At 43.0% G+C, this 23196-nt stretch overlaps 7 protein-coding genes across 16 annotated transcripts; 5 read left to right on the top strand and 2 right to left on the bottom strand.

Moving 5' to 3' along the window:
* The first annotated feature begins 620 nt into the window (after window positions 1-620).
* Window positions 621-1864, top strand: LOC110176922 (uncharacterized). Its single transcript, XM_020943416.2, has 3 exons — window positions 621-958; window positions 1017-1420; window positions 1482-1864. Exons 1-3 carry the CDS (start codon window positions 746-748, stop codon window positions 1744-1746), a joined length of 882 nt encoding a protein of 293 aa, XP_020799075.2. The 5' UTR covers window positions 621-745; the 3' UTR covers window positions 1747-1864.
* LOC110176923 (uncharacterized) lies at window positions 1808-3048 on the top strand. The gene is made up of 4 exons (XM_086830554.1): window positions 1808-2113; window positions 2185-2414; window positions 2476-2652; window positions 2727-3048. The coding sequence occupies exons 1-4, from the start codon at window positions 1919-1921 to the stop codon at window positions 2977-2979; spliced, it is 855 nt and encodes a 284-aa protein (XP_086686680.1). The 5' UTR covers window positions 1808-1918; the 3' UTR covers window positions 2980-3048.
* Window positions 3049-3280: 232 nt separating this feature from the next.
* Window positions 3281-4751, top strand: LOC110177035 (uncharacterized). Its single transcript, XM_020943552.2, has 4 exons — window positions 3281-3783; window positions 3878-4104; window positions 4174-4350; window positions 4408-4751. The coding sequence occupies exons 1-4, from the start codon at window positions 3577-3579 to the stop codon at window positions 4658-4660; spliced, it is 864 nt and encodes a 287-aa protein (XP_020799211.2). The 5' UTR covers window positions 3281-3576; the 3' UTR covers window positions 4661-4751.
* A 297-nt stretch (window positions 4752-5048) lies between these two features.
* On the top strand, window positions 5049-6762 carry Creld (Cysteine rich with EGF like domains). Of its 2 annotated transcripts, none has more exons than XM_020943487.2 (3): window positions 5049-5653; window positions 5718-6149; window positions 6233-6762. In XM_020943487.2, exons 1-3 carry the CDS (start codon window positions 5206-5208, stop codon window positions 6487-6489), a joined length of 1137 nt encoding a protein of 378 aa, XP_020799146.1. In that variant the 5' UTR covers window positions 5049-5205; the 3' UTR covers window positions 6490-6762. The 2 variants fall into 2 exon arrangements, with proteins under 2 accessions (XP_020799146.1, XP_020799147.1); XM_020943488.2 differs by having other exon boundaries at window positions 5055-5653; window positions 6604-6762.
* A 76-nt stretch (window positions 6763-6838) lies between these two features.
* Nhe1 (Na[+]/H[+] hydrogen exchanger 1) lies at window positions 6839-9856 on the bottom strand. Its single transcript, XM_020943486.2, has 5 exons — window positions 8702-9856; window positions 8245-8648; window positions 8120-8184; window positions 7726-8057; window positions 6839-7669 (listed from the first exon to the last, which is right to left on the bottom strand). The coding sequence occupies exons 1-5, from the start codon at window positions 9421-9423 to the stop codon at window positions 7189-7191; spliced, it is 2004 nt and encodes a 667-aa protein (XP_020799145.2). The 5' UTR covers window positions 9424-9856; the 3' UTR covers window positions 6839-7188.
* A 719-nt stretch (window positions 9857-10575) lies between these two features.
* Sam-S (S-adenosylmethionine Synthetase) lies at window positions 10576-18064 on the top strand. 9 transcript variants are annotated; one of them, XM_086830549.1, is made up of 7 exons: window positions 10576-10763; window positions 11508-11730; window positions 13880-13957; window positions 14309-14431; window positions 14564-14676; window positions 16302-16981; window positions 17043-18064. In XM_086830549.1, exons 2-7 carry the CDS (start codon window positions 11604-11606, stop codon window positions 17146-17148), a joined length of 1227 nt encoding a protein of 408 aa, XP_086686675.1. In that variant the 5' UTR covers window positions 10576-10763; window positions 11508-11603; the 3' UTR covers window positions 17149-18064. The 9 variants fall into 9 exon arrangements, with proteins under 9 accessions (XP_086686675.1, XP_020799288.1, XP_086686679.1 ...); XM_020943629.2 differs by lacking the exon at window positions 14564-14676 and adding an exon at window positions 15319-15431 and having other exon boundaries at window positions 10626-10763; XM_086830553.1 differs by having other exon boundaries at window positions 10662-10763; window positions 14564-15431.
* A 608-nt stretch (window positions 18065-18672) lies between these two features.
* LOC110177094 (ATP-binding cassette sub-family G member 1) lies at window positions 18673-23017 on the bottom strand. The gene is made up of 9 exons (XM_020943626.2): window positions 21422-23017; window positions 21028-21151; window positions 20877-20964; window positions 20695-20796; window positions 20481-20626; window positions 19900-20416; window positions 19673-19841; window positions 19357-19613; window positions 18673-19290 (listed from the first exon to the last, which is right to left on the bottom strand). Exons 1-9 carry the CDS (start codon window positions 21609-21611, stop codon window positions 18862-18864), a joined length of 2022 nt encoding a protein of 673 aa, XP_020799285.2. The 5' UTR covers window positions 21612-23017; the 3' UTR covers window positions 18673-18861.
* Window positions 23018-23196: the final 179 nt, after the last annotated feature.

Raw genomic sequence — 23196 nt, 5'->3', positions numbered from 1 at the left:
AGCCGAAGGCACTCTGGGGTTCTAGACATATCGTTCGGGTGCTCTGGGGTTCCAGGCTCAGCCGTTTTTGTGATAGTACTTTTTGGTACTGTTTGACACCTCTATGTATTTCTTGCTTAGTGGTGCAAGTTAGCAGTGACATAAACCTTCCTATAAAAAATATTTGGTTGGTTATAATAAAATTGTAATAAAAAAATAGTGTAATAAAACAATATTACAAACAAAAATATATAATAAAATATATAAATATTTAAATAAATAAATATTTTTGGTCACCGTATTAAGTGATTACAAGACTTTTCCATAATATTAAATCAAAAATTGTAAATATATTTTTAGTATTTTCGCCACTGATTTAAAAATCCTTCGTTTTTTGATTTCCTCGATCAGGTCTTACAACACATGGTTGCCATAAACAAATCAAAAAGTAGCGATAAGGCTTTAGAAACCGAAGTTTGTATACTCTAACAGTGAATTAAAAAAAAAGAAAATAAAAATTATACTATATTTTTCCATAATAATAAACAAATAATCTTAAACTAATCAACTTAAGACATACACGCTGAAGAATAATCAATTATCTTTATCTCTTTAAAAACTATTCTTTCAAAATAAACAATCTTTTGCTTAGGGCATAAAAATATTCCCTACATCTTATCAAAACTAAAATAAATAACAACAAAACACGGAAAGAGAAATAACGTCATGGAAAGAACACACCTTCAGTTTCACATTTCTGCTCGACATGGCAACTGAAATACAACTGACAAAAATCGAAGATATACAGGATCTAAAGGATCTGCAGAGCCTGTATCTGAAGGATTGGCCCAGGCATTGCGTGGGCTACTTCTGGCTGGATAACTATCTGAGATGGCTGGCCAAAAATTCCAATCTAAGCCATTTAGCCTTTTATACTCTGGATAATGATTGGCAAGGCGATGGCTTGTTTTTATTGGTGGTAATTATACAATTTATAAATATATTAATTATTAAATTTATATATTTTCTACTTTTAGCATCGCTATCAACTATTTTTTAGCAACCTGAGCAGAGAGAAATCGAATCTGGAGCTAGCTCTTAGGTTATTGGATTGGTCAGGAGGCTATAAAGTCAGTGCTATACACGAGATGCATCACAAAATCTACAAGGATCTGGTTTCAGAGCTTAGGCTGACCATGGATCGTGAGATGAATACGAATATGTATATTCTGAGTTGCGAGAAGGCCCAGAAATTAGATATAGAGTGCCCCAAGGGTTATTATCTGGATAAAGTTAGATTGCAGCATGCTGACCTTATAAATGATTTATGGTCAGCGCGTCATCCTGGCTCCCTGAAGCTCATACAAATGTTGATTGAAAATAACACCAATATAGGTTTATATGAAGAGAAAACGGGCGAGCTATGTGCCTGGTGTTTGAGGTGGGAAATTAAATATAAATTCTATTATATATATTTACAATTTCACAATATTATTTTACAGACTCCAAAGCGGATTTCTAGGTGCCTTGGAGGTAATCTCAACTCACCAACGTCGTGGTTTAGGCCTACTAGTTGCCGCTGCCATTGCCAAGGCTATAGCCACCGATCTTCAGCAGGATGTTACGGCCTTAGTAAATATGAATAATGCAGCTGCCTGTCGGGTATTCGAGAAATTGGGCTTTCAGTTAATGCCTGGGGAGCACTACTACTGGAGCATGATAAAGCCAAGAGCTGGTGGTCAGATATCTTGGCCCAACAATGAATAATACATATGAATATATATAAGCCAGACGGCAATTAGACAGTCTGAGATAGAGAAATCCAGAGAGATGTAATTGTATAAAGACCTAAGCCCAGACATCCATAAAGCTCACTTTGAGATAATTTTTTGTATAAATTGGATCACCCACCGGTTACTAGGGAGCAGTAGTTGGAAAGATGAGTAAACTGCAGCAAGTCGCCGGCCTGCAGCAGCTGGAGCAACTAAAGAATCTCTACAGCCGGGATCCCAAGTACCTCAAGGAGTTCTACTGCCTGGACAACTACCTGGAACTCCACAGAAAGGATGCCAAACTCAGAAATGTGAAAGTTTACACTCTTCCAAACCTCGAACTGGGATTATTTGTGATTGTGGTAGGAAAAGTGTTAACTGTGTGTAACTATTTACCCGGTTTATTATTAACTTGTTGTGTCAAACCATAAAGGATCGCTATCAGCTCTCCATGGGTTGCTTGGAGAGTGAAAGATCTGAGGAGCTTTTGAGGGATTCCCTGGATCAGTTGGCTTGGTTTGGAGGTCTTCAGTGCGCCTCGATGCCTCAAAGATACTTCAAGGCAGCCTACGAAGTTATTCAAGCCAGGAAACTTCGATTAAAGAGTTTACGAACAAATTCTTTAGTTCTAAGCCAAGAGAAGGCTCTGCAATTTGAAGTGAAGTGAGTTTAAGCCCAAAGAATGTGTCCAGACTTATAAAATTCAATTTAAATATTTATTTAGCCCACCAGTTGGTTTCTATTTAAAGAGTCTGGGTATAAAGGATGCTCAGGTGATAAATGATAATTGGAAATGGAGTGAGCCGGGCAGCCTGTTCTTCTTGCAAAGACAAATTGCATTCAGCATTTGTGTGGGTTTGTATGAAGAGGAAAGCAATGAACTCGTGGCCTGGTGCATTAGGTAAATAAATATTTAATATTTTCCTTTAAATTTTATACAGAATATAATTTTAAATATTTTTAATATTCTCATAGAGCTCCAGATGGCTTACTGGCAGCTCTTCAAGTCAAGGACTCGCACCAGCGGCGTGGCTTCGGTGTCCTTATAGTGAAGGAGTTTTCCAGAAGAGTGGCTCTGCAGGGTCAAGATGTAATGACCGAAGTTGACCAAGATAATGCGGCATCGTCCGCTCTTTTCCAAAAGTTGGGTTTTAAATTATTCGATCAGAGCAACTGGATAATGACGAAAGCCGAAAATGGGGATTTTCAATGGCCAGATGGCGAGTGATATGATTAAGGGATTGTTTATGAATTTATATGTGTAAATAAATGGATTGTATTGTTGTTATCAGTAAAAGATTAGAATTGTTGCTAGTTGGAAATTATGAAATAGTGAAAGTAAGGAATAATAAATATTTTAATTGAATACTTCCGGCAAAAAATGTTAAGTGTATAAAGTAAAGTATAAAAATCATATAAAACTAAATTTTTCCTTGGCTTTTCATTCACTTCCCTTGCCTTTGCGGTTACCCCTAATGATATTATATCCATATCCGGTAAATATCTCTAATTTCTACTGGAGACTTTCTGTGGCCAGATGTTTGGGTTATAAGATGTGGATTAAGTGTTCTCAACAAGTAAATATTATAAAATAATATCTTTAGGGTTTGTAATAAAAAGAATAACATTTTCGCTGCTGGAAACTAGTTTCACTAAATGCAATCCACTCAAGAGTGTTTTTATTGCTGATAAAATACTCTTCAAAATATTTATTTAAGAGAGTTTTTAGTAGCTGTTTGGCAAGCTGCCTGATTTAATCAACCAGCCATTAGTTGTTTGTTTCTCGCGCGAAAAGGTTGTTGTTTGTTCTTTCGTTTAATAAAAAATGAGCGCAAAATTGGAAGCTATTGACTTGCCAGTTTTACAGCGGTTTCAAGAGCTTTTCAAGCAAAATTGGCCGAAATATTGTCAGGAATATTACTGCCTAGACAACTTTATAGAGTTTCTAAAAAAACAACCTGAAATCAAGCATTTGCAACTTTATACTTTGTCCACAAAGCAAGCCAGAGATGAGGGTCTGTTCGTTATAGTGGTGAGTTCTCCATAAATACTATATAGTGTATGGATTATTTTATCTGAGTATAAGAGAGAGGGAGAGTCAATGTATCTGTATCTGAATCTCTTAGGATCGCTATCAGCTGTTTGCGGGCAGTTTGAACAACACGAATGGTCTCTTGGAAAAGGCTTTGGACTTAGTGGATTGGTCGAGGGGTTTGAAATGCAGTTCGATTCCATCGAGACATATCGAAGCCTTGGACAAAGTGGTTGCAGCTAAAAAGTTGGATTTAGTATTCAGAGATCCCACGGATTTGTTTTATATGAAGGCAGAGGAGGCTCTCCAGCTAAAAGTTGAGTAAGAAGTGATATTATATGTTTTTATTTCCTAAAAAGTATATAGTAATTTTTGATTATATCATTCTAGACCCCCTTCTGGATTTGTTCTGAGATCTTTGCGTGTGGAAGATGCTCCCTTGGTGAATGAGGAATGGCCCAATCATCACTTGGGTTCTCTGTACTTTATCGAGCGGCAAATTAGAATGTGTTTCAGTGTGGGTTTGTATAATGTTGAAACCCAGGAGCTGGTGGCCTGGTGTATAAGGTAAATCCTTATAATAATTATTTTAAAAAAATATATGAAGAATTTATATTCATTTAGATTACAAGGCGGCTACTTGGGAGCTCTACAAGTCAAGGACTCGCATAAACGTCGCGGATTTGGCAGCCTGGTGACCAGGGAAATCTCTTACCGACTTGCAGCCCAAGGACACGATGTAATGGCCCTGGTGGGACACACAAATACCCCTTCCGCAGGCATGTTCCGGAAACTGGGCTTCCAGGTAATCGATCAGTGCCTCTGGCTAAGAACAGAGCCCACTGAAGGGGAATTTGAATGGCCCGAGGGAGAGTAACTCAAATCAAAATCCTTCGCAACTAATGTTTATGTATAATTCTGTACCATAACCCAGAGAAGTAATTTAAAATAAATTTTTTGACTTTAAATACATACTATTTGATAATCACAATCTCCACAAACAAAGATTTTACAGATTAAATTTTCTTTAAACTGTATCTCTTTTAACACAATCGGAGCCCTAGCAAATGTCGCAAAGTGAGGACTGCATTTGGTAGTACTCGGTGGACTTAGGGATAAATTGAAATGAATTAGATTTTCAATATCAATTTGAGACAATTACGGGCAAAATATACCGGACTCACCGACAAGTATCTTGGGCTTACTTTTAAATTTGGCGCCTTTCAAATTATGGCAGCGCCGAAAGTCATCGGCCATCTGTGATCGATTTTAGTGTGACTGCTGTATTTACGATAATAAAATGCGGAACCGGACGGTATTATTTATCTATCACAATGCGGTCACACTGCCTCCAATTCTAATTACACGTAAACTTAAAAGAACTCGCCGGCCACAAGAAAGAACGAAGATAAGTCCAAGATAATGACATCCAGAGACTGTTGGCCAGCCGTGCTGGCGTTCCTGGTCTTGGCATTGACCGCCACGTCGGCGGACAAGCCGCCGCCACCCCCCTGCCGCGGCTGCAGCCAGCTGGTGGCATCGTTCAAGGCGGGACTGGAGCGCACGAAGCGGGGCCATGGAGGAGGCGACACGGCCTGGGAGGAGGAGAAGCTGCGCTCCTACAAGAGCAGCGAAGTGCGGCTTGTGGAGATCCAGGAGAGGCTCTGCTCGGACCCCGAGGTGGTCAACAAGGATCACTGTCACAACCTGGCCAACGAGCACGAGTCGCTGCTCGAGGATTGGTTTACCCACAAGCAGACGGAGAGTCCCGACCTGCACGCCTGGCTGTGCATCGAACAGCTAAGCGTCTGCTGCCCGCCAAACACATACGGGGCGACCTGCCAGCCCTGTAGTGACTGCAATGGAAATGGTAGGTTATTCTCTTCCTCCTGTTTGTCTTCCTTAACTCGGGTTAATCTTTATGTTTCTTGTAGGCAAGTGCAAAGGTGCTGGGACGCGGAAAGGCAATGGCAAGTGTCTGTGCGACGCCGGCTATGCGGGACCCAATTGCAACGAGTGCGGCCCGGAGCATTATGAATCATTCCGGGACGAAAGTAAGCTCCTGTGCACCCAGTGCCATGCGGCATGCGGCGAGGGTGGCTGCACTGGCGGTGGCCCAAAGAGCTGCCGCAAATGCAAAGACGGTTGGAGTATGGACTCAGAGGCAGGCTGTGTTGATATCAACGAGTGCCTGGATCAGCAGCGAAGGCCAAACTCTTGCCGGCCACAACAGTTCTGTGTAAACAACGAGGGCTCCTTCAGCTGTCTGGAATGCGATCGATCCTGCGACGGCTGCGAAGGCGATGGCCCCGACATGTGCAAGAAATGTGCCGAGGGCTACAAGCTCAAGGATGGCAAGTGTCACGGTAAGTAGAGTTGACCCTAAGGCTTCTGCTGTTCCGCTTCTAAAACTATCAACATCTATCATGTCTATGTCTCGCGTATTAAGACCTTTCCTCGGAGCAACGCGACTCGTATGTGAACTTTACGCGCCTGCTCACCTACTTTGGCATGTGCGTGGCCACCTGCGTCATATTCCAGAGCTCCACCCACATTGCCTGGGGCTGCATTGTGGGAGCAGCGGTGGCCGTGTACATAGCCGCCTCCGAGTACTGGCTGAACTCGGCGGGCGAGGGCGGCGGCGGCTTGCACAAGCCCGAGATCGACACGAAGCAGCTGGAGGAACTGATTATGAAGTCCCTATAGGCAAAAAATCAGGGAAATTAAGTTTATTCTATGAATAAATCGCACCAGGGCATTGATTGGATCGACAGTCAGTATTCTTCGTTCTAATGGAATTTATGTATATTTTGTTTGCAGTCAGTAGCAGCGACGGTACAGAGGAGGAGTCCTCAGCGTCCCTGCACGACGAGGAGGAACTGTAGATGGCACACACGCACACCTTTTGTAGTCAATTTTAGTTTAATCTAGATCTTTATATTATAAATTTTGTAATTAAATATGATTTGCCAAAGTGTATTCACAAAATCTTATAATTCCATCTACAAAGGGGTTTTACTTGTATCCTTGTTTTCAAAAAATTCAATGTTCTTCCTCCTGTTTGTATCACATTTAGATATTTATTATATTTGGTTTAAAAAATGTACAAATTCGCAAATACAGCCACACATTCAAGTACGAAAATAACTATTTTAACACAAGTTTCTCCGTTTTTTCGTCGAATACTGCTTGAAGCGGTTAAATAATAAAGGAACTGACATAATAATACGAACAAAATATATATATTACTAGAAATAAAAACAAGGTATCAACAAGCACCACCACCACCCATTATGTAGATTAATAACTAGACAAAAACTTAAGCCATAACTACGATCGATTGTTTGGCCACCCAGGTGTCGTTAACACAGCCAGAGAGTTCTCGCTCCCGTTCCCTAACACAGCCTACGATCGCGTCAAATGAGTCTGACTTGTGGTGGACGACAGCCCTAATTCCTCGTCCGACTCATCCGAGTCCAGGGGACTCACGCGAATGGCCTGGTACCACTTGTTGGTCAAGTCCAACATCTGGGACTTGCACTCGTGCAGCTCCTGGCTGTTGAAGCGTCGCGTAAAGAAGGGTATGAAGTACTTTCGATCCAGGCGTCCGAAGCGATCTCGTGCCTGTGTGAAGGTCACATCCTCCTCCTCGGTGAGCTCGGACAAGTGTTCCGAGTCAATGGCCTGGCCCCATTCACGAGTCTTTGACAGGGAAATGGACTTGGAGCGCTTACGGCCACTGCCACCACGGCGGCCACCCTCCGTACCTGAGGAACTGCGTGGAAGAGAGCCACGTGCGCGGCGTTTCTTGCCCGGCTTGAGGTACTTAAGCAGCGGCATAGTTGAGCCGCCGAAAACCAGCGTGGTGAAGAGCACAATTATCAACCTGAAATGGAAGTGATTGCAAATATGAAATGACAAACAGAGGCGCGTGTCTCTTACGTGGTTGTTATGATGACGCGGCGCTTCTCCTGACTGTCCAAGTTCAAGTGCAGCGACAACGCGTAGGAAATGGCACCGCGCAGGCCCGAGAACCACATGATGAACTGCATCTTGTTGTTGATTTTGTGCTCACGGAATTTGTTGACCAAATAGGCCAGCGGAAAGATGTTACAGGCACGCCCTATCAGACACAGAACGATGGCCCAGATCACAAAGGACAGCTCCACTTGATGCTTGAACGAGAAGATGGCCAGCCCGAGGTAGGCAAAGACGCAGGTCTCGGCAATGAAGGCTAGGGTTCTCATCGTCTGTTGCATGGTGATTTGAGTGACCTGGAGTGAAAGGGTTAGGTAATCTGCTTCGATATGCTTCAGAGTGCGTAGTAACTACTAACCGTGGACAGATTAAAGTGAGTGTAGTGGGACATGACGATGCCGCAAAACAGTATGGCCATAATACCTATTTAAAAATGAATTCATTAATCAATCAATTCAATTAATAGGAAAACCATATCCTCACCGCTCAAGTGTATTCCCTCGGCCAAGACGTAAGGAGCATAGGTAAACATAAGCATCATGGCAAACTCCAAAGACGGATGCTTCCTCAAATCGATGTGCTTCAGCAGTAAGGCTGATATCAAAGCAAATATCACTCCAATACCCGCTGAGGCAAAGAACATGGCGCAAAAGGTCTTCAAGGCACTGAACATGGCCTCTCCAGTGCTTGCCTGAGCATTGGCACTCGCCGACTCGGTAATGGAGGCCGTGAGCACAATCGAAATGGCATCGTTCAAGATGCTTTCGCCGAACACCAACATGTTGAGTATGGGATCCACGTCCAGGGCATGGAATATAGCCACAGTGGCCACAGGATCGACAGCGGAGATGAGCGAGCCAAAGGCAAAGGATTCGGAGAAACTAAGGCTACAAGAGGAGATTAGGATTACAGAGATTAAACAGCTTGCACTGGAACTTACCGATAAGCCACCTCGGCCAGACCCAGGAGGTATATCCCCGCTCCAATTACCAGTGCCGAAATGGTTGTCCCAAAAATGGCAAAGACCAGAATGGAGCCAATGTTCTGGAAGAAGTTTCCTTTGTGCAGATTGTACCCAGACTCGAAGATAATCGGCGGCAAGAGGACCAGAAAGAAGCCCATGGGTGAGAAGACCTCCTCGCGTTTCCAGCTACCCGTCTGGCCAGACATGACGTTTAGGGACAGGCCAATGAATGCGCCCAGAAAAACCACCACAATGCTCTCCGGCAGGTATTGAAAGCCAGTCTGGAGCATGGAGTGAATCAGCAGAATGCCCAGCATGATCACACAGATGACGAAAAACAGGGACAAGGAGGAGTTGTGCTCCTGCTCCACAGCATGCGAATCAATGAGCGGTGGCTCCGTGGCCACTGTGGATGCGTTGCCCGTCTTCTTGGTGGTACCGCCACTGCCTGGAGCAGCCGTCGAAGCCGATGTAGAGACATTGAGCAAGGGGCTGCTAGTATTGCTGGGTGACAAGGCCACATCTGGATGGGGTTGAGGGCTTTTCTCAATTCCTGCTGAGCTGGAGCTGTTGGCAGAGACCTTGTTCGCTTCCTCCTGTCCACCGCTGGTATCCGTAACAGATGACACCGCAGACGCTTGAATGACGAGGCATATCACAGCCGCTTGGCAAAATAGTCGCAGACGCCAAGAAATCATTTTGTGCGACGACGCGGCATTTATTTTACACGAATTCCAACAATTGTTTTCCTCGCAACTCACAACCAAAACAGCTGTTTATCTGACGTTTATCACCCGTGCCAGGGCTGCCAACTCGAGACGAATGTAACGTCCAGTTGGAGGGAAATAATATTCAAAACGGAAATTGTGCATGTAATAGCGTTTAATTGATTTTTATATACACAAAAACAAGATTATTAATCATCAGATTCAGAGAATAAATCTGTCAAGTCACGCGCTGGCGCTGGGGTCATCCAGCTGATAGCCTCTGTGCAGAAATTTAGCTGAAAACTGCAAATAATCTCATTCGAGATGAAATTAGATTTTTGATCTATCAAGGAAAACAAGCGTTTATTGCCGTTGATTTAAACAACACGCATTTTATAATAAATAACATAATTCTTTAATGAAGTAAAAAGATTGCAAATCTTCAGAGACAACGATTTATTCCGTCTATGCATCACAATTTTAAGGATGATTAATTTAATTAGGCTCTTACCTTGAAGATCGTTGCTTTTCCATGTTTCCAAGCTCTTGACTACAAATCCTATTTCCGTTTCAGGAACGATGTACGCTGTACTTGCACATCTGTTCATATTTTTTTTCAGCCACACGCGATCGGGATCTTCCCCAGACCCCGGGGGGTCAGGTCCCATATTATTTCAATGATAATGGGGCCTGTTGTTTTCGGTTATTTTCAGTGGGCATTAGAATTTTAAAACAAATCTATATGCACAGAGGAGAGCTGATAGCTTGATTACCAAGCGCCTTGATCTTGGCAGACCTTGTTTGTCTCCATAGCTTTGCCATGACGTGGGCACTTTTTGGTTGCACAAAGATTATTTGAAAACCCTAAAAAGTGGTGTACGGTTTCCCCTGGCCACTGACCAGACCAGAGTGTCGGGTGATCCCTGTGAAAGGGTCGATCACATCGACTAGTGTAGAAGGCTACAATTTCATTAACAATAGTCATCAATATATGTAGCTTCGCATCGTATTGCGTTCCACGAACCGATTTCAAATCCATATTTAATTATATATTAAAGAGACACAGGGAGACGGAAAGATTGAGAACAAGAAAGAGAGCAATTACACCCCAAAAAGTATATAAATAATAAAGTACATTAGTATATAGTTTTCAATTGATAAGCTAACGGTTCGTGTCAAATCATCTCGCCAAACAAAAATTTATAAATTAGCGTTCGCTTTCCCAAGTCAGTCGCAGTCGAACTTTGTCGGAGCAGAAAGCAAGTCGAGTATTTCGAGCGCTTACAGGTCGAATCCCCGGATCTTGTGAATCCTTCAAATTCAAATTAAAAGTGAGTAGGAAACAGGATTTTCAAGCAGGTTGGCAGTGCCGCCTACCACATGCCTACGTCTAGTGTGACCAGCTGTGCCTAGTAGCTTTACCTCGCATCAGGTGAGGGATTCTCGGAACGACCCGAGAACGGTAGAGGAAAGTTCCACCAAATAAACCCCAAAACACGTACCCCGCAGAAGAAAACCGGCGCACGGCCCCCGCCCCCACTCGCAACGCGCTCCGAGGTATAAATTGAGAAACTCGTGAAAAGTGTGCGCTCTTTTTCTACAAAAACCGTCGCCAAGATAGGACGTGTGTGTTGGCTGCGCCGCTGATTTGGTTGCCGTCGCTGAAAACAGTACAAAAATCAGTAGAATCAGTGTGTACTATATAATTCTTAGACCTAGGAGCCAACTCGAACTAAAAGTAACACAAACTATCTGCTTATCGCAACGTGCGCGCCGCGTGTGTAACTGCCGCCGCCCCCCTGCAACGCAATGCGTAAACATCACTCGGGTTGCCCGCCGCATAAGAATTGAGTGAAATATTCACTTTTGTTATATAAAAAACTATTCACTATTTAAAGAGAAGCGTGCGAAAAAAACCGGAAAACCCCCGCGACCGCGACGGAGGCGACGGCAGCAGCGACATGCGAAAAAGAATATAGTTGTGTTGTGTATGGGAGAGTTCGGAAAATCAATTTTGTCAAGCGCTTTAGCTATCGTCCTAATCTGTGGCTCGTTCTTTCTCCATTCCCCAACAGCTCCACCTTTACACCAGCTCCAGACTCGTGCTAAGAGCCCTACTCCTTCAGCCAAGAACAGAGACCAACCAGGACCTACAACAAACTACCAGCAAAATGCCGCAGAAGACAAATGGACACAGCAGCGCCAATGGTTGCAATGGCAGCAACGGCAACTCCTACGACATGGAGGATGGCCAGACATTCCTCTTCACTTCCGAGTCCGTCGGCGAGGGACACCCAGGTGAGTCCGTCATACCCTACCCCCTCTCTCTCTCCCTCTCCCATCTTTGCTCTTGCATCCCGGCCATCTCCGATTGCATCATAGCGGGCCTGCATGGCCCCTGCATGTGCGTTATGTATACATACATACATATGTACATACATACATGATGTGATGGTGTGTGCTACGTCTGCGTCGCTGCTGGCGCTGTTCCTAACCTAACCGAAGCGCTTCTCCAGCGCCCGTGGCCTGTGGCCCCTGTACCTTCTAATACCTTCCACTGTCTGTCTGTCTGTCTGTGGGTCTGCCTGTCTGGCCTGTCTGCCTGCTGGGATCTAACAAAATGGCGACAGACTGCTAAGGCTTATACCTTTGCCCGAGACCGAACCCATTGTTGATTGCTTCCCAATTTGCGCTTCTTTGTATTGGAAACTGGTAGCGAAACGAAAAAAAAACGTGCTTGTTTACTCAGCAGGGGCCGCTCTCCTCAGGCTTGGATCGAGGCAGATCAAATCTTAAGGGAGAGCCGGTGCGAAGGGCTTTCCCCCTGAGAGCTGCATCCTTTGCCGGCTTAGCCTGGGCCACCAGCAAACAGCTGGCCGGGTCACTCTCCCCTGGCCACCGCACACACAGAGACAACAGCTGCGGCAACGGTGCCAAAACCTTGCCGACGCAATTTATAGACTGGTTCTTTATCGCCGCCTCTCCCGCAGTCACGGAATTTGCGTCATGCGCACCATGTGCTTCTGTCGAGAGTGTGGAACTGCGGAACAGCAAACTGAGAAGCTGAGAACTCGGAGAACTGAGCACTGAAAACTCTGAGCACACAGAGCACTCGGAGACCCCTTGTGCAAGGTCTCTCTCTCGTTGGCACTTGCACTTCGCAGAAAGACGATCAAAACAAGGGCCCAAAAAACTAAAACAAACCCACCACGTTGCCCCTCGTTCCTACCCTAGGGAGCCCTGGCCACAACTCCTCCTCCGCCATACCCTGGCTTTTTTTCAGAGCTTATCTTTCAGGCGAAATGGCCAACCACGTGTTTTGTTTCGAGCTGCGAGCTCCGAGCTTTGTCGCTCCTCGTTTGTTTATATCAACGGGCAGCAGCGTATATTTGACTTCATCATCTGCTGATAAGGGAGAGCGACCTTTTATACATCGGATTGATTACTTTTACCATTTCGTTTCTATATTCCAATAGTTCTATAGTTTATAACGCTAATTAAGTTAGCCCTAGACAGGCGCACAGCCCTCATGATGACTGATAAGCCACGAAAGCCTCTCGAAAACTACTTCCGGATGTGGCCAGCTTTAATTTCACCTGTCTTACCATGATGAATATGAGTGACATTGTCGGAAAGGGGAGGAAATTAGGAGTTATTTTATATGAGACATTCCCTGTGGAAATTTTGGTTTCATTCTCTTAGATGCGGGGTCAATCAGAACTTCATGTCAGAGAGAAATATCCGTCTAGGAAAGATAGAGATTTCTTTATGAAACAATCCCTCGCTTACCACATCCTGTATTAAGCATGTATCCCTAAGGTCAACCCCATTTATGGAATTCTATGACGCCTAAGGCAAAGTTCAAATGGGTTTCCTTTCGGTTCCCTTATGCAAAGCCAGAACTTGACCTATAACTGAAACTCTGCGATTACACACTCCCAGCGGAAATCGAGACGCTGCGCCATTTGAGTGAGTCAACAATTTTGTCCAGATTGTCGCCAAAATCACTTCTATATGGTAATCCATAGCTGCTGACGCAATATTCGAGTTCAATAGCGCTTGTTTTTCCACTGAAGAACCTGCCAAAACTCAAAGGGTTCACATTTCGTGGACAAGAAAGCGCTGGCCATGCGACTGGTGTCAAGTGCGAGTGCAAAATCAAAGGATCCCAGGCAAGCTTTTTGGACGTCTCGTCCATCATATATCATCATATATTTGTTGTTTGCACAGGCTCGTGTTCTCGGCGAGTTATAGACATAAAAGTGGCATTGAATTTCGCTGTCAGCCGCAGACTGAAATTTAAAATAAACTGCATGGCCCGGCAATTTTCGCTGGCGCGCCTAGGCGGCGGCGGCGGCGCCGAATGTGAAGGAAGGGGACCAAAAGAACACACATATCTGGCACACTAGACATTCTCTCATGCCCCTCTCTCCTTGTTTCTTTGCAGACAAAATGTGCGACCAAATCAGCGACGCTATCTTGGATGCCCATCTGAAGCAGGATCCCAACGCCAAGGTGGCCTGCGGTAAGTGTCAAAGCCTCGTCCAGGGAACCCACACAAGCCCAGGCTAGTGACCTTTGAAGCGGCTCCGGAAATCGGTTTTTTGGTAGTAACAGCGGCGGCAGTACATCAAAAAGGCGCCGCACGAGTCTCTCATAACAGGGACAGACCGTCAAGAAAATAAACTCATCCATAAAGTAAACATTGGCGCAACCATCGACGCGTGTGCAGAACCCCCTAAGACGATAGCCTGGACAAATAAACAAAGTCCAAAGTCAAAGCCGAAGGCATAGCGATGGTTCTGTGGTTCCACTAGAGATGGAGGACTTAATTGATTTGGTTTGAAATTAATTCAAAATTTCTCTTGTTTCCCAGAAACTGTTGCCAAGACCGGCATGATCCTGCTCTGCGGTGAGATCACATCAAAGGCCGTCGTGGATTACCAGCGAGTTGTGCGTGAGACTGTCCAGCACATTGGCTACGATGACTCGTCCAAGGGTAAGTACTAAAGACCTAATCTAGGTTAAATGAGAGGAAAAGAGACGTTTTGTGGGAGGGTTACAGGATCCTACATCCTTTGTACACAATATATATATTAAATTGCAACAAAATCAATCAAAATTGAAAAAGGTTTCGATTGGAAGACCCTAAACCTGCTTGTTGCCATCGAACAGCAGTCGCCCGATATTGCCAACGGCGTGCACATCAACCGCGAAGAGGACGACGTCGGCGCTGGTGACCAGGTACAGCTCCGTTTTCCTACTGCCCACCGAGAGTGTGTGTGTTCGTTCGTTCGTTACGTTTCCATTGTTGTTCAGTGTTTCATTGAAGAAGCGGTTTAATCATACCTATTCTCATACCCACAACTACTTCTGCCTCAAAAGAAAAACATACACTAAAGAGAAGCTATAACCTTTGGAAATGTATCCATAAAGTATGAGGTCTCGGAGTAACAGGCATCCACTGGGCTCAAAATCATTGCAACCTTACCATTTTGAACTCCTCCAGGGGTCGCTCTAACCTCATATACGGCATATAACCCATAAACGGATTCAATTAAACCTTTTCAGAGGTTTTTACTAGAGTTTAAGAGACTCAGACAACAGCTAATTTTGCATGCGGAATTTATCCCCCAAAAGAAGAAGACTAAGATGCAGCCACATCCAGCTATAAGATACCTTAAATTCCACTTAAGAAATATATAATTATAAGCTAGTTTAAAGGGTGAATTTAAACATTTTTTAAACATTACTTACAGACATATTTCCTGTGCGTGTGCGCTCCTTTCTTTTATCTTTCTCTCGTTTCATAAACACGATACCAATTACGATATTTTGTACGATTATCTTGCTATTTTGCAAACCAATAACACAAAAAAACAAAAGGTTTTGATTTCAAAACGTGCAACGTGCTCTTGGCATTGGACCAACAATCGCCCGAAATCGCGGCCGGAGTGCATGTCAATCGTGCCGACGAAGAGATCGGTGCCGGAGATCAGGTGTGAAATTATAGCATCAGGGCGGCCCTTAAAGGCCCTTTCCAAAAGAGAGCAAAGATCATTTAAGTCACTTGGTTATGGGTTCATGGTGGAGCTGGAAAAATTCGATGCTATATCGATATTTATTTTAGCTCTAATTCATGGTGGTGGGGCGTAGCCTAAGCTCTTTTGGAGGGGGTCTCCCACCGCCACTATTGTGCAATTTCTGTGTTCCTATTTGTTTTCTATATTATTTTATATGCGTAACTAATCGAAAATGAGTATATAAGAAAATTTATTGTATTGCTAATACCTATTATTCAAGTCATTTGTAGTATCCTATAGCCTGTACACTATACCACACACACACACACACATGTAGCAAAGCACTATATAGCCTTGATTGTTATTTGAAATCCTTTCCCAATGTTTTAAGCTTTTCTTTGGTTAACCAGGCTAGTTTCGAATAACCAAGGCTTACTTTACTGCATTTTCATTCCATATAAAACGAAATTCAGAACCTTTTTCCTTTGGTAACTCATCCCAACTCAGTCCACATTCATTAGCTTGTTTCATCTTGAACTTTCCTAACCCAAAAATGTTCCTTACTTACCCGCAACTAATCACCAGTAGGTGTATCGATATATGATGCAAAGACCGATATAGTAATCGACATATTAATATATTTTCTGTTTAAAATATTAAAATAATATAATTCAAGGAAAGAATTAAAAATTATATGAAAACTATTTTTGTCGATCTATAATATCGGACTTCGCCTCTCGGTATACATCCCCACTCACCACTTTGTTTGGTTTGGTTTTCTCTGTTCTGTGAAGCAATCATAATATATAAATATATATAACTAAAAACTCGTATAATGTTTTCCAGGGCATCATGTTTGGTTATGCCACCGATGAGACCGAGGAGTGCATGCCCCTCACCGTCGTCCTGGCCCACAAGCTGAACGAGAAAATCGCCGAGCTGCGTCGCTCCGATGTCTTCTGGTGGGCTCGTCCCGATTCCAAGACCCAAGTCACTTGCGAGTACCTCTTCAACCAGGGTTCGGCCGTGCCCAAGCGCGTCCACACCATCGTTGTGTCCATGCAGCACTCGGAGAAGATTTCGCTGGAGACCCTGCGCTCCGAGGTGATGGAGAAAGTTGTCAAAGTCGTCATTCCCGCCAAATACATTGATGCCAACACCATTGTCCACATCAATCCATGCGGACTCTTCGTCATCGGTGGCCCCATGGGCGATGCTGGTCTAACGGGCCGTAAGATTATCGTTGACACCTATGGAGGATGGGGTGCCCATGGTGGAGGTGCTTTCTCGGGCAAGGATTTCACAAAGGTCGACAGATCGGCGGCTTATGCCGCACGCTGGGTGGCCAAGTCGCTGGTGAAGGCCGGTCTGTGCAAGCGATGCTTGGTCCAGGTGTCGTACGCCATCGGTCTGGCCGAGCCGCTGTCCATCACTGTCTTCGACTACGGCACTTCCCACAAGTCGCAAAAGGAGCTGCTGGAAATTATCCGGCGCAACTTTGACCTCAGGCCCGGCAAGATTGTCAAGTGAGTTGGGAAAATGATATCATATTCCTTGGTTTCTTATTAATGGTCGTGTTTTCTTCAGGGACTTGAACCTGCGCCAGCCCATTTACCAGCGTACCAGCACATATGGCCACTTTGGACGCGCCGGCTTCTCGTGGGAGGAGGCCAAGCATTTGGAGATCAATTGACTAGACGCCGACGAGTCACCGTGTGCTAAAAGGTTGAAGACATCGTCATCATCATCCGCGTCAACAACAACAGAAACAGCAACCGCAAAAGCAACGTAATTTTTAATTTCGTTTTTTTAAGTTGCAAAAAGCGGTTCGAGCTCTTTGCTATCCTTAAAACCAATCTGATGTAGTTGTAGTCGTCATCCCCCACGCATATATATACTTAATAGAGAGCTCTCCCACACCAGAATTGATGAGCTTTAGTTTTACATATACATAGTATAGAGTCGTCGCGTCGCTCACACAAAAAGAAACCGAGTAGTTAGCCCCTTGAAAAAGAAAAACCCTTGAAATTGTATAAAAAACAACTTGCGATATCCTCCGTTGCCTAGAAATTATGCACACCATTCTCATGCTTAATTGTACACATATTTTTGTATCTTTTACTATATCTGCCTATATGTTGTCGATTGTGTGCGTTGTATATGTATATGTTTAACACAAAAGTTTTTAAACAACTCGATTGTATGTATATTACACACTATTACTATGCTATATATACTGTCTTTGTATGTTCTGTAGCCAACCAACCATAAGATAATGTATTTTCCTTTACAAAAATATATTACAAATACAGATAGAGGAGTTTGTAATAATTATCCAAACAGAGCAAAACGGGGCATTTTAATTGTACAAAAAAACAAAAACAAAATATAATAACAATAATGCAAATCCAGAATCAGAGCAAGTCTGTGTTGCAATATTAACAGACGAAGAACAGACAACGTAAACAATTAACCAGTTCGAACAGCTGCTGCCCCTAAAACATAGTTTAATCCGAGATATTTATTTAAGTGTGTACTGTACAAGACAAGCAAACTTTCACATGACAATGATCATTGCAATAAACCTAATCGACAGTTTACAAATTAAAGATATTCACCAAGTGATTTCTTGTATTGGTTAGAAAACTGGGGATGTATTTAAATCATAAATAATAATTTATTAGTTTGATATATTGCATATTCAATTTTTTTATAAAAGAGAGTATCAATTATCATATATACATCGGGTATTTCGTTTAAAAATTGTATTTTAGAGCGGCGAAATACACAGGAAATGTTGCTGAGAAAATGTTGCCAGGAACATTTTCAGCAACACCCATTGATGTTGCTCGTATTTAGTATGCAGAGTAACATTCCTTAGTTTTTCGTAAAAAATATGAAAGTTTAAGGTTTTTTGATTATCTGCCAAATTTGCCACATAATTTTTTTGAAAACTGTAAACTATTTTCACATTTGTCACTATGCAATAGGCCTTTAAAACTGATTATTAATATTTAAAATAAAAGGTAAATATGGCTTCAAAATAAAAAAGATAGTCTACTTTAAGGGTTTAAGGTTTTATTTGTAAGAATTATAATGGCTGAATGATTTAGGAATGGTTTTGTCTTAAACTATTATTTTGTTTCTTGAACCTGTGTTAAAACCAAGTGATGAAATTTTTTTTTTTAGTCTTCAAATAAGAATAACACCTTCCCGATCTTTTAAAAAAATATATTTATATACATATATCACTCGCAAGTATTTGAGTCAATCAAATGGTCTTAAATCTAAAATGTGTTCCAAAACTGACACTATATGGCTTAATCGGTGATTTAGACAGAACCCGCTTAGAACTAACTACCTACACAAGTTCCCCCCACCGGAACCCAACTCTCCCCTCCCGATCCTAATAATTATATGATGTAAAGTTAAAGTATTTTGTTAATAGCTGTAGAACATAGGCCACAATGGGGTTGGCCCCCGACTTTTTCAGCCGCTGTCGTATCATTATATACGCCGCGATGGTGAACAGCAGATAGAAGCCAATCAGACAGGAGAGTGACCACACATAGTGCATGTCCTCGAAGCCCAGGAAGGCCAGCAAGACCTTGGACTTCTTGAAGGTGCAAAAGATCTCCGTTTCCTCGCAAATCGTATCGGCCCGTCCGTAGTCATAGAGGGCGGCCACAAGACCCTCCATGCCATGCCGAAGGTAGCTGAGATGCATTATGTACCTCATTAGGGGCGACACATAGCTACCCCTTCCGTAACCGATACCGTGGATGGAGAGCAGGATCAAGGGCACTGCCAGCACTGGGCCCATGAACATGGCATTCTGGAAGGACACAGGACGCAGGATAGAGGCATCTCTGTTAGGCATAGTGACTTCTGAGTAACTTACCACCAAGCTCAGTCTACTGGAGATCAAAAGGCCAAAACTATCGGAAGTCAGGGCCGTTACAAAGGCAATCATGAACAGCAGGGCGAAGCGGAACAGCTCCAGCGGCTGGCTGGACATTAAGTACACAATGGAGAGATAGATAACGGCTAGGACGAACATGGAGGGCAGCTTGGAGCAGACCATGGCGGCGTAGTAGGAGCTCAGGCGATACCACTGATTGTTGTACTCCCTCTTCAAGAGATTGATTTCCGTGGGAACTAAGGTGGAGAATACCCTTAGATTAGTGTACCATGATCCCCAAGGATCGCCTACTTACAGTACAGAAGCACTGGCATCATGGGCAGGTACAGGTAAGCTATCACAATGGTGAACATAAATCCGAAATTGAACAGAGCCTTGGAGGCCGAGGTGCCCATGCCGAAGTACAGTGAACCCACAAGCAAGGCCAGCACTATGTTCATGTAAAACTTCAGCTTGATGTAGGACTGGAAATGGGAATGATGTAAGATTAATGATTTCACTTCAACAGGTTCCCTCACTCACCTTGTCCCTCCACATCTGCAGAAGCATCCGACTCAGCAATAGTTTGTACTGCATCCACCAGCTGCACTTGGCCTGCAGCAGCTTAGGACTGATCTCCTCCTCAAACTGATCCATTTCGTAGAAAGAGGATGCTCCCGAAGTGGTATCCGTTTTGGTGGGCGTCACCTTGCCATCCTCTGCCGCTGGTGGAGACCAACGAGTCACCTTGCCATTACCCACGGCCTCAACCATGGGCTCGTGATACGAGCTGCCATACTCCAGGCAAGCCACTTCGATGATAAAGTCTGCCGGATTGTACGTAATGGGACAGCTCAGACCCAGGTGCTCCATATAGGGCACAATGTTGGCTCCACTGCCCTGGTAGATGCACTGACCCTCTGCCAGAACATATACAACGTCCAGCATCTCAAAGATCTTGGCGGAGGGAGTGTGGAGGGAACAGATCACAGTGCGTCCGCCCGCGGCTATGGATTTCAAGAGACCAATGCACTGAGAGCTGGATAGGTCATCTAGGCCTCTGTAGGATTAAGATGAGTATATTATTTATATATATTATTTTTCCTATATGTTAATGCACTCACGTTGTGGGTTCATCTAGAAAGATGACAGGCGGGTTGTTGACCAGCTCGAGGGCGATGCACAGACGCTTACGCTCCCCTCCGGACAGTTTGGGTGTCATGGTGTTTTCGGATGTCTTAAGGCGCAGCATGACCAGGATTTCATCAATCTATAAGAGGGTCAAAGGGTTATATGGTTTATCTATCTATCAAGAGGTATATATTTAGCATAACTCACCACTTCCAGCTTTTGCCTTAGATTAAGTTCATTACCCAACTTGAGGTGGGCGGCCAGTAGCATCATTTCGTGCACCGTAAACTGAGGATCCAGGACATCAGTCTGCGGATTTATAATATTTATAATATAGAGTATAGTAAGCTAAATACATTTAATAGTCAGAGGAAGCTGTGGAAACCTACCTGCATTATGTATCGAGACATTTTACGAAAGACTCTCATATCCCTGGGATTCTGGTTGACCAAAACCTCTCCAGAGGTGCTGGTGGCGCTAAAATAGTCGATTAATGAGGTCTTAATTTATGATGATTATTGCTTTAGTTCTACGTCTTACCCAAATCCCGCCAGCAGGTTTAGCAACGTTGTCTTACCAGCCCCCGAGGGTCCCATAATTGCGGTGAGCTCATGAGAGTGGAACTCCCCGTTGACTCCCCTAAGTATGGCTTTTTTCTGAGAAGCTGCAGGAAAAGATCAAAATGATTGAAGCTCAGGTGGGTCTGAGTAATGCCTTCCACAGAGCGTAGAAAGGTGGGAGGGGGGTTGCTTAGAACTATTAACTATTGGCATGCATTTGATCGCTGTTTAAGGCGGATAATTGCCTCTTAAAATGTGCATTTTAAGCTGGGAATATAATCTAGGTAATTACTATGGCATCCACCACCTATTATCGTTTCTAATAACTCATTATCAGCACACAAGAATCACACAACTAACTGGAAAAAACTCACCCTGCACCCGATCCGGCACTTCATAGCTCAGTTCCGTAAACTGCAAGTTAACCGCTGGCCAGGATGGCAAGTACTTCAAACCATTGACCGACTGGAAGTCCTCCGAGTGTTCAGGAAGCTCCAGACTAATGGCATTGATGTCGCTGCTATACTGATCGGAGCTGTGCTGGGAGCTGCTTGTCGTTTGCATCTTGGTAGTTTCACTCCTTCTTTGATATCAACTCATTCCATCTATATACAATTTTGTTTAGAAAAAGTTACAAATTTAATGCGATTGCTTATTAAAGTAGTCTTAATTGTGGAACTCGCGACGCTGATAACCTTTCGGTGAATGTTTCGGAACGCAATGCTCGAGTCGTTCACTCGCAGCTTTGAGCTATCTGTACGATGGGAACCAATTAGTAATCGCACACAAAAAAATATATTAATTTTCGGCTTGCAATAAACCAGTTTTGCAGTATCTTAATCCCTCAAAGCTGGTTTAATTATATTTTATCAGCACATTGCTATTTGCATTCTTGAAATACTTAGCGCCCTCGCCCTCGCCCTTCCTATTGTTCTCAAAGCGAAATTCGCACTGAGCAAAGACCTATTTTAAATGTAATTCATTTCTACGAGCACGAGCTCGAAAAATAAACTCAGATTTTCAATTGACGGAGGGCAGTACATACACGACCGACAGCCTGCCCGAGTTCTGACCGAATGACTGGACGGCTGTCAGTCTCTGTCAGTTGGGGGGCAGTTGGTGTGAGTAATCTTGGTTGGCTCTGGCTTGGCATTTTGCCGATGACTTGAGAGTTGCACTGTCTGTCGTTTTAGTGATAATGTTATCAGCGAGTCTTATGGCGGAAGCTTATAAAAACAGAGATTCGAGAGGCTAGCTTAAAAGCCGGCTTCGTGCTTGGAGACGGCGCACACTGCGTATGCGCAATATCGCTGATAATTCCTAGCAACTGTTTATCTATGATATATGTATATTTGGAAAGTTTGAATTATGGTACCCTTTATTTCGAGAAGGGTGTGATGAAATTTAATATTATACCATATTTCTTATTATATAATATTATTTCTTCTATTATTATAGGGAAATGCAAATGCGTATGCGCAATATTGATGATAATTCTTAGCAACTCTTTATCTACGATTTATACTTAAAGAGTTTGTTTTATGGTACCCTTTATTTAGAGAAGTGTATGATGAAATTTAATATTATACCATATTTCTTATTATATAATATTATTTCTTCTATTATTATAGGGAAATGCAAATGCGTATGCGCAATATTGATGCTAATTCTTAGCAACTCTTTATCTATGATATATATTTGAAGAGTTTGTTTTATGGTACCCTTTATTTAGAGAAGGGTATGATGAAATTTAATATTATACCATATTTCTTATTATATAATATTATTTCTTCTATTATTATAGGGAAATGCAAATGCGTATGCGCAATATTGATGCTAATTCTTAGCAACTCTTTATCTATGATATATATTTGAAGAGTTTGGTTTATGGTACCCTTTATTTCGAGAAGGGTATGATGAAGTTTAATAGTATACCATATTTCTTAGTATATAATATTATTTCTTCTATTATTATAGGGAAATGCAAATGCGTATGCGCAATATTGCTGATAATTCCTAGCAACTCTTTATCTATGATATATATTTGAAGAGTTTGTTTTATGGTACCCTTTACTTAGGGAAGGGTATGATGTAATTTAATATTATACCATATTTCTTATTATATAATATTATTTCTTCTATTATTATA

The sequence above is a fragment of the Drosophila serrata genome, unplaced genomic scaffold (genome assembly GCF_035046125.1).
Source record: "Drosophila serrata isolate PLE 108 unplaced genomic scaffold, ASM3504612v1 contig_240, whole genome shotgun sequence".
Lineage (NCBI taxonomy): Eukaryota > Metazoa > Arthropoda > Insecta > Diptera > Drosophilidae > Drosophila > Drosophila serrata.
This window is presented reverse-complemented; position numbering and strand designations above follow the sequence as displayed.

Coding starts and splice junctions, on each gene's coding strand:
- Sam-S (XM_086830549.1), top strand. CDS start 11,604: ATGCCGCAGAAGACAAATGGACACAGCAGCGCCAATGGTTGCAATGGC. Junction 14,677..16,301: donor ACGTCGGCGCTGGTGACCAG/GTACAGCTCCGT, acceptor AATGTTTTCCAG/GGCATCATGTTTGGTTATGC. Junction 16,982..17,042: donor AGGCCCGGCAAGATTGTCAA/GTGAGTTGGGAA, acceptor TGTTTTCTTCAG/GGACTTGAACCTGCGCCAGC.
- LOC110177035 (XM_020943552.2), top strand. CDS start 3,577: ATGAGCGCAAAATTGGAAGCTATTGACTTGCCAGTTTTACAGCGGTTT. Junction 3,784..3,877: donor AGGGTCTGTTCGTTATAGTG/GTGAGTTCTCCA, acceptor TGAATCTCTTAG/GATCGCTATCAGCTGTTTGC. Junction 4,351..4,407: donor CTGGTGGCCTGGTGTATAAG/GTAAATCCTTAT, acceptor ATATTCATTTAG/ATTACAAGGCGGCTACTTGG.
- LOC110176922 (XM_020943416.2), top strand. CDS start 746: ATGGCAACTGAAATACAACTGACAAAAATCGAAGATATACAGGATCTA. Junction 959..1,016: donor ATGGCTTGTTTTTATTGGTG/GTAATTATACAA, acceptor TTCTACTTTTAG/CATCGCTATCAACTATTTTT. Junction 1,421..1,481: donor CTATGTGCCTGGTGTTTGAG/GTGGGAAATTAA, acceptor ATTATTTTACAG/ACTCCAAAGCGGATTTCTAG.
- Creld (XM_020943487.2), top strand. CDS start 5,206: ATGACATCCAGAGACTGTTGGCCAGCCGTGCTGGCGTTCCTGGTCTTG. Junction 5,654..5,717: donor TAGTGACTGCAATGGAAATG/GTAGGTTATTCT, acceptor TGTTTCTTGTAG/GCAAGTGCAAAGGTGCTGGG. Junction 6,150..6,232: donor CAAGGATGGCAAGTGTCACG/GTAAGTAGAGTT, acceptor TCGCGTATTAAG/ACCTTTCCTCGGAGCAACGC.
- Nhe1 (XM_020943486.2), bottom strand. CDS start 9,423: ATGATTTCTTGGCGTCTGCGACTATTTTGCCAAGCGGCTGTGATATGC. Junction 8,185..8,244: donor CGAGGGAATACACTTGAGCG/GTGAGGATATGG, acceptor ATTTTTAAATAG/GTATTATGGCCATACTGTTT. Junction 7,670..7,725: donor CGCGTCATCATAACAACCAC/GTAAGAGACACG, acceptor CTTCCATTTCAG/GTTGATAATTGTGCTCTTCA.
- LOC110177094 (XM_020943626.2), bottom strand. CDS start 21,611: ATGCAAACGACAAGCAGCTCCCAGCACAGCTCCGATCAGTATAGCAGC. Junction 20,417..20,480: donor TTTCTAGATGAACCCACAAC/GTGAGTGCATTA, acceptor TTAATCCTACAG/AGGCCTAGATGACCTATCCA. Junction 19,291..19,356: donor CCAGTAGACTGAGCTTGGTG/GTAAGTTACTCA, acceptor GTGTCCTTCCAG/AATGCCATGTTCATGGGCCC.
- LOC110176923 (XM_086830554.1), top strand. CDS start 1,919: ATGAGTAAACTGCAGCAAGTCGCCGGCCTGCAGCAGCTGGAGCAACTA. Junction 2,415..2,475: donor GCTCTGCAATTTGAAGTGAA/GTGAGTTTAAGC, acceptor ATATTTATTTAG/CCCACCAGTTGGTTTCTATT. Junction 2,653..2,726: donor CTCGTGGCCTGGTGCATTAG/GTAAATAAATAT, acceptor ATATTCTCATAG/AGCTCCAGATGGCTTACTGG.